This window comes from Alexandromys fortis, unplaced genomic scaffold, assembly GCF_014885135.2.
Source record: "Alexandromys fortis isolate MF-2015 unplaced genomic scaffold, M_Fortis_MF-2015_v1.1 scaffold_133, whole genome shotgun sequence".
Classification (NCBI taxonomy): domain Eukaryota; kingdom Metazoa; phylum Chordata; class Mammalia; order Rodentia; family Cricetidae; genus Alexandromys; species Alexandromys fortis.
This window is the reverse complement of record NW_026068030.1, coordinates 4,842,022-4,850,608: the sequence shown is the minus strand read 5'-3', so window position 1 is coordinate 4,850,608 and position 8,587 is coordinate 4,842,022. Positions and strand designations below refer to the sequence as shown.

General features: G+C 46.1%; 1 protein-coding gene across 3 annotated transcripts in view; it reads right to left on the bottom strand.

Moving 5' to 3' along the window:
• Positions 1–4,036: 4,036 nt before the first annotated feature.
• Positions 4,037–8,587, bottom strand: part of Cul1 (cullin 1) — a 67,365-nt gene continuing 62,814 nt past the window's right edge. For all 3 annotated transcript variants that reach the window (XM_050164406.1, XM_050164404.1, XM_050164405.1), the window contains exons 18-22: positions 6,967–7,014; positions 6,806–6,888; positions 6,250–6,355; positions 5,434–5,547; positions 4,037–4,546 (exon numbers count right to left, since the gene is read on the bottom strand). In XM_050164406.1, coding sequence (XP_050020363.1) covers positions 4,466–4,546; positions 5,434–5,547; positions 6,250–6,355; positions 6,806–6,888; positions 6,967–7,014 — 432 coding nt within the window. In that variant the 3' untranslated portion in view covers positions 4,037–4,465. The remainder of the gene's footprint in view (positions 4,547–5,433; positions 5,548–6,249; positions 6,356–6,805; positions 6,889–6,966; positions 7,015–8,587) is intronic.

Sequence of the window (8,587 nt, the reverse complement as noted above, 5' to 3'; positions counted from 1 at the left end):
GTTTTAATACCAAGTTAACATTTTCTAGAGTTAGATATGCCTTTTATTTATAAAGATACTTTAAAAACCTTCACTTCCACATATACTAAAACTTGCTTTGTTAATTTCCAAGATCGTTTCTGATCATATCAATTCATAAGGCATTGCAACTTGAACCTTTGATTGATTGATGTAGGTTAGGAGGGACTCCAGCCGCTGCCCATGGCTGCTGCTTGTTCTATACTTGGCACTTGCATGGCTTGCCCTGGGCAAAGTAGGTAGCCATATTTAGCTGCTGAGGTGGATAACACCTTCTTTTAGGCAATTTCTTCAAACAGGCAAACGGAGCACATCTGTTTAGTATCATATGTTCAGGGCCCCGGAGAGTGCATGGGATCAATAGTATCTACTGACGTAGCTCAAATGGTCATGGTTCTCATCTCCAGATGTCAAAGGCAGGAAGGAAGGGTTCAAATTGCAGAGCTCCTGATGTGGCAGACACAGGTCTTATTAGTAGAGATTTTGCAAAACGTGTAACAGTCCAAGTTGGCCTGAAACTAGCTGTGTAGCTGAGAATAACCTTGAACTTTTGAGCCTATCTCTCAAGCGTTCCAGTTACAGGAACTCTTTTTTGTTGTTAAAAACAAATAGAAGCCTACTTTTAATCCTGATTTAGTGTGTGCGGGTACACTGTGCATGCAGAAGTCATAGGGCTGTTTTCAGGGCTTGGGGCTCTTCCATATTGTGGACCCTTATTAGGCCTGGCAGCAAGTGCTTTTACCCACTGAGACTGCCCTCTCGTTGGCTCCATTTGATAAGCTTCAATTCTAGATAAATCTAGTCAGCTTGAAGCTCATGTATAGTGTACAGAGCTGATGCATGGGTAAGCCAGCCTGCAACCCCTCATCCAGACTGATGACCGTGAAAAGCACCATGTCATTGCTGCCAAACCAGGATATTCTATAGTTTATATTAAAAAGTAGTTATTTACCTAGAAGCACTTGTTTTTCAGTACTGAAAATCACCTTATCTCTAACTTTTACATGTCTGACAATATCTGCCCAAGTGTTTGGCCACTGCTATGAAGACTAACACATTATGTGATTAGTTTGTGACAGGTTGTCATCACGACAGTCTGGATGTGAACATTCTGAAATAACTTAAGCATTCTCTTAATTTTGTCTAGAATTGGAAAAACAAGCTTGTTTTGGTCTATGTGGGTAGGTATTATTAGAGACAGTTCCATGCTCACTGGTTAGACAAATTAAGGTCTCAGTTACCCTGACAGCTATGATTGGATTTTTTTTTAACTCTAAATCTATGTTTATAAAAGTAGGCAGTGATGTTCAATAAAGAATAAACACTGTAAAATGTTTAAATTTCAGAAGCCTGCTGGTTCAGTAGTCACTGTTCTCATCCCTTTTTGGAGCAGGTTTTCAAGTTCCCAGTGGCAGTGACCCACTATGCTATGACCCCTTGCCTGGTGGTCTCAGGTATGTCCCCCACCCCCAGCTCTGTCAGTAAGAAATGGCTATTTCCCCCAGCCCTGTCAACTGTTTTAAATTAAAAGCCCAACTCTTTAGACCACTAGGTTCATGTGTAGCAGGGGACAAACACGGTCCACACAGGAGGGTGTAGATCTTGCCTTTTTATTCATCAAGCCTAAATAGTAGTTTTGCATACTGACCACCCTTCCCCTGACTTCTGTCTCATAAAAATCTCACGTCCACCACAATTTCTTGGGCCGTCTGTGTGGCCTGGGTTTCAAGCCCTTCTGAGCTCAGTAGTAGGTCACACAGCTGAGGAGTGATTCCTCATTCCTGAGACCCTGCACATAGCCAACAGTTCACACATATAGGGCAGCCCCATACATAGCACTGGGATTAATCTGCCTTGTGTGCATAGGTGCTGGGATCCTAAGGCTGCACAGGAGGCAGAGGCAGGCAGATCTGAGCTCCAGGCCAGCCAGGGCTACACAGTGAGACCCTGGAGAGGAGGGAGAGCAGGAGGGGAAGAGGGAGAGAGAGCAGGAGGATTGTAAGAACAGCAGTGGGGAGGGAAGGTCAGGAGCTGGAGGGAGTTTAGGGAAGAGAAGGGCTAGGATGTTAGCTTGGACTTGAAATGTGCCAGGTGTGAGGGAGCCTGGGGCCACCATGAGCGCAGATGTCCCCTCCACCAGAAGGGCAGTGACTCATCTTGATAGAGGGAACCAGCTTCACAAGTTCCTGAGGAACGCTGGCTTTTGTCTAAGGGCCAGAAACCCTCCTGACTATAGTTCTGGGTATTTCGACTGCCTTTTGGAGTTTGGAAATTGGAGTTTTCTTTGGACCTAACAGATTGTTTTTTTTTTTTTTTTTTGGGGGGGGGGAGATAGGGTCTCCTATGTAGCCTTGGCTGATCTAGCACTTGCTATGTAGACCAGGCTGGCCCTGAATTTAGAGCTCTCCTCCCTATAGCCTCAAAGAAGGTAACCGTGATAAAACAACCCAAAGTTGACTTAGAACAGAGCTTACAGAGGGTTTACAGTTCTAGAAGGGTAAGAGTCCACCAGGGTCAGACCGGCAGCAGAGCAGAAAGCTAAATGAACTCACCACTGTTCATTACCAGCAGTCTAAGATTCAGGTTGAGCCCACCCTAGCCCAGCCCACGGTGCAGTTTTATTTTTGTTTTCTTGAGACAGGGTTTCTCCGTGTGTAGCCTTAGCTGTCCTGGAATATTGGCCCATCTGCCTCTGCCTCTTGAGCATCAGGATAAAGGTGTGCGCCACCGCATCCCCTCTTTAAGTGGGTCCATGGTGGTTTTAGAGCGTGTTTGTCTCAAGACAAAAACAAATTGTTAAAAGGGCAAGCAAGCTGTGAGTGTCATTCAGTATGTAAACTAGCAGGGGAGTTTTCAGGTCTCTGGAGCCCTGGGGCCCTATTTAGAGTAGAGGGAAGGGAATGAATGAATGGGGTGACTGGTTCACGTGCTTTTACCTGGCTTCAATCTTAGTAAAACTGTTTAAAAGTAGACATACTAAAAGGCATGGAAGGATGGGGCATGATGGGGCAGGCCTGTAATCCCTAGCACTAGGGAGACAGGCAGGATCAGGAGTTTCAGGCCTGGGATGCCAAACAAAGTGAAGGGCTAACAACATGACTCAGTGGCACAGAACTGCCTAACATGCAAGACAGGGATTGATAACTACAACTGTGTCTTCTGCCCCAAAATTAAAACATGGGAACTTGAGTGCATTCAGTGCCAGGCTGTTCTGAGCTACTTGCTTAGAATTTAGCATAGGAAGGATTGGTAAGGGTGGCTAAGCTGCTGCTTGAGAACCCCTAAGGCATCCTTGTATGAGAAGAATGAAACCAAGAGCACAGTGCCGAGACAGAAGATTCTATCCCCTCCTCTGTGTTCCTCTCACCCTTTGGCCAGGAAATGGAGACGGGAGACAAAGGTCAATGCCGTGCCTTGTGACAGAGCTTCTGGAGGTCTGAGGAACTCCTTGGACTAGACTGGATCTGAGGAGGATGAGAACCTTGAACCTTGGCCTGGGCCCTCCTTCAGAGGGCAGCCTGGGGTGAATATGGCAGCCTCCTTAGAAAACTTCACTAGGAGGTACCCGAGATGAGATTCTCAGTTCTCATGCAAAAGCATCCTCCCTGCTGACCCATAATTCAGATGCTTTGACTTCACAGTAGCCTCACAGAGGAGAACTGCCACCTGAGTACTGTGGAGCAGGAGACCGGGAGGCCACACGCCCATGTTGGTTCCGCTTCTGTATTCCAGCTCTGCTTCCTAGTGGTCAGCCCAGCTTCTACACCAGTCTCGGTATCCACTTAGTCCCTGCTGCTCAGCAGTAGCAGTCTGGAGTCACAGCTCTCATGGCACTGAGAAAGTCTTAGGAAAAGGGTCAGTGCCCAAAAAGATCAGGGGCCTTAAAAATTAAGATCTTCATTTTCAATCCAAAGAATGCAGCTCCTTTGGATTCCAGGAAGACACTGGGGATATACACTTGCACAATCATTAAATCTTTTATTTACATATAGAAATTAGTAAAACTTAAAACCAAATGCAACTTGTACAGAAATCCTTTAATTTTCTTTATTTTCACACATTAAAAAATGAAACACACTATACAAATGGTTTCCATAGCAGATTACACGTGGGTCCATTCAGACTCGCTCTCATGTGCTGCCTCGGATGGCAGCATTAGCCAGGGAGCCAATGTACTGATTGAAGTGCAGTAGCATGCAGCCTCAGCATGGGAGGTTCGGTTCCCCTCTGTCCGTAAGTTAGGGAAAATGGCGTTGGCGTCTGTTTAGACTGAAATGTGTCAGTCCTGAGCAGTCCGGCTGTAGCCTGAGACCAGCTGGTGGGAACCGTGGTCTCAGCTTTAAAAAGGGAGGTCCAAATGGCGGCAGGCTGGCTGCTATGAACTTGAGTTGTTTCCATTCTAGTCACTGGAACTATATGCTGTGGGTCGCAGACCCTTTTAGAAGGGTTAGGCCAAGTAACTGTAGGTGTCCTTCTCACCATCGACTCGCTCCAAATACTCCTTTTCGATGAGAATATCAATGCATTTCTAGACATTATTTTAGGCGTAAGAGGGAATGAAGGGGGAAAGAAACACAAACAGCCATCAGGACAGAGGTGCCACCCTCCACTGAGCTCAGCACCTTCTGCTTAGGAGGAACTTCACTGTTTCCTGCCTGCAGTCCTTCAGTAACTCCCGCTAAGACAGCAGCCAAGTGCTGCAGCATATCTAGGCTACAATTTCCTTTCCTAACAGTCTAACTGCCTTTGGGCAAGGTTCTGTGCCTTTATGGGACATCAGAAGCAGGACCCGAAGGACATACTAGCATTGTGCTAATAGGTCCCTCAGATATTTTGGGCCTCCTGGACTATTGAGGACTCACCATCTACTTCCACCCTTTGAGGCTCTCCAATGGCTGAGGCTTACTCAAGTAGTTCAGAAAAGGAAAGACCTGCCGATTATGGCCAGCAGAAACTAGGCAGGTGAGATTATCAATGCCCTAGATACAGGGTAGTACATTCATACACCACAACCCCTGCACAGCAGCAGATGAACAAGCCTTTCCTAATAATGCAACCCGGCCCTCCTACTGCCAGCAGTCTCTCAGCAGTACGGCAGAGAGCATCCTCTCTCCACTACTTCCTAGCGAGCAAACCAGCCAAGGCTGAATTATGGCTCACAAAGTGGGATAGCTAATTGCCACAGAAATGTAGGCATAGGGGAGGACTTCTTTTTCCTTATTAGGGTGTCCACTACAAAGGTGTACTCATTGACCCATACCTCTCTATATATTTATTTCAAGAAGATAGGCTGACTTTCCTTTGTTGAAGTTTCTTGTTGAGTAAGCCACCAGTTCCCATTTTCATGAAACAGTGATTAATTCTTTTGCTACATCTTTCCTAACATGAGAAGGGATAACACTGTAATTCCTGTACCTTGATCACTGGGACCCGAGGTTTGAACCTGGAGGAGAGCTGAGTGAGGACTTCACCAAGTAACTGCTGGTGTTTCAGGACCTTCCTCATTTTCATGATTCTCACGATGGCCGCCTATGCAGTCAACAAGGAAAACATGTCTTAGGGCTTTAGCAAGCTGGAAAGTTAAAGGCAGCCTGTACACAGGCCGCTTCAGCCCTACTTCCATGCATAACAAGTAACAAGTACCCTACAGGTGAGAGGATGCAAGCAATCAGCTCTGCCCACATTTCAATCCTAAGAGAACAAACATGAAAATGGTTTAGCCACGGGGCTAGAGTGATGGCTCAGTGGTTAAGAGCGGGTTGGGTTCCCAGCACCTCCAGAGCTCACAATGGTCCAGATCCTGGAGATCCAGCACCCTCTTCTGACCTCTAGGGGCACCAGTCACGCACATATCCTTACATCATATAGGCAAAACACGCATTAAAAATAAACACACATCTTTAATAAAAAATGTTTTGGCCAACAGCACTAAAAAATAAAAAAATTCCCTCTCTGAGGCTACGGAAGCGACCCACCCTTGCCCTTAGCTCTGCTATTCTCTTCCTTCTTCAATCTGCCAGATTTATCTGTGCCCCCATGTGTAGGCAGGAAGATAAGATTATTTTCTTTGGGTACATAAAATATTCCATTCCCAGAGAGCCATGTCCTGGTTTCAGGTGTTGTCATCTTTGGCGATCACGAGCCCTGTGTCATCCTGGCAGCACTGCCAATCAGAGCACACGCGATGCCACACATCTCTCTAAGTGTACAGTACAGACACGGTTCAGTCACCTGAATCAGGAGTTTGCGGTCTTCCTCTATATTTTTGTGTGTGGTTTCTTGTTCCTGCTTCTGTTCCGTTTTCATTGGTACATTGATATTAACCCTTAATTTCTTACTGTCAAGACAACAGAGGAAATAGGTCACTGAAAAGTCTACTCCCCCTCTTTCAGCACTGGACTTTTGGCTTCCCTGGACTGGGGCAGAAGGTGGTTCACACCCATCTCTTCTGCGTCATTGCTACCAGTCACCTGGGAACTGACCCTCCACCAATGCTTTGTAACCACACAGAGCTGAGACTGAAGTGACATTCGATCCCTAACCTTGGTCAAGTTAAAAACACCAAAATAATTAGACATAAAGGTCTAAACATTATTCTTTAAGAGTCACCCAAGAAGACTTACTTTCAAAATAAAGAGAAAACCAAAACAGCATCAAACAAAGCAACACAGAGGACTGGCAGGCAGCCACCAAGCCCCAGAGTCCAGCTTCCCTGGTGTGTGCTGATCCAGAAGTATGCCCGATGCCAGGGGAGAAAATCAACAGCTATCTATTAGATTTTTCTTACTTTTTATAACCAAGGTATAACTTTATTAGGGTGTCTGGCTTCAATTCCACCTCATCAACATTTGCATTTTCATCTTCCAAGACCTAGAAAAAAATAACTGTTACTAAGCACATCCCAGGGAAAGGCTTTCTTTTAGCTTAATACAAAGTACACAAACATACCAGCAACTTTGACTTCAGTAAAATCTGTAGGACTTGTGCCAAAATGTCCTGCAATGAGACAGAAAGATGGTAAGCAAGAAGGAAGAACACTTATCTCCAGGGGCTGTTTCAGAGACTCAGCTCACTGTCTACAGGATCGGGCCTCACCCCAAAGCCGAACCCACCCAGAGAAAGTAGCATGGCTTCTTAATGAATTAGATCACCAATCATCAAAGGCATTAATAGTTTCCCATAAACACGGGACACAATTAAACCTACAGGAAGTTATTCCCTCCTTCAATGTTTGAAGGCTCACAAGAAATTTCTGTGGTGCTGGGGATCAAACCCAAGGCTTTGTGCGTGCCAGACAAGTAAGTGTTCTACCACTGAACTAAACCCATGAATGCGCAAATACAACATCAATGAGCCCCAGCAGAACCAAAGCTATACTGCATTCATGAGCATGCAGGGGTTCGGAGCCTTAGTGAATGTAGCATCATGTGACTGCTCAGCTGTAGGAGGAGCTGGTCTGGAGATTTAGAGCACCATCAGCCTCATGGGCACTTACTACTTAACCCGGACTCTTAACCGACATTAGACAGAGTTCTGCCCTCTTCATAATGGCACCCATGCTGGCCTGAGGCTATGCAGGTAGTTTTGTCAGAGAAGTGGCTGCTACAAGCTGGGGCCTGAAGGAGGGCATCGAGTCCCAAAAGGGTATTCTAACAGTACAAAAGAACAGAAAGACTGGTGTGACCTTGAGGAGAAGGCAGGCCGTGTAGAGACCAGAGAATCAGACCTATCAGCCCTTCCAACCAGTAACAAAGGATAAAAGCTTTATTAAAATAAATATGTGCACAGTGGTGCTGACACTGTAGCCATCAGTGTGACACGTGTCAACTAAAACACAAAACTAGCCTGGGCTGACAGCTTAGTTGGAGGAGCGCTTGTCCACACGCACAAGGCCCCAGACTCGACCCCCAGTGCTGCATGGAGACAGACATGGGAAGCATGAATGCCAGTAATCTGGTACTCAAGAATGTGTGGGCAGAGGCCAAAGGACATTAAATTCAAGGCTATTCTCTGTCTACTTAGTGAGTCTGGATCATCCTGGACTAAAGGAGATCCTGTCTCAAAAACCAAACCAACCCAAACCCTCAGCCAAACAAAAACTAATGTGAATGGGCAAAGTTTGAAATCGTGTGTCTGCTCCCAGCTCATGTAAAAGCTTAGCCTCGGAGCTGCAAGGATAGCTGAACCCCTGGGGCTTACTGGCCATGTGGCCTAGCCAAATGAAGAAGTTCCAGACTCAGTGAGATGCTGCCTCAAAATGATAGGGTGGAAATGGCTCAACAGCAACAGCTGCCTTCTAGCCTCCAACACACATGCACACAGTGCACACAGTGCACACACACACACACACACACACGTGCACACATGCAAACAAATAAGTACTGACACCTGCAAACCTTGTAGACAGAATATACTCAGTAAAATAAGGCAAGCACAAAAAGACACAACTTGATTCCACTTCTATGCCTGGTCCAGAAAAGAGTCCACTGAGGTTAATGGGTGTCGGGTCCCTCTCTCCCTTCTCTCCCTCTCCTCTCTCTCTCTCTCTCTCTCTCTCTCTCTCTCTCTC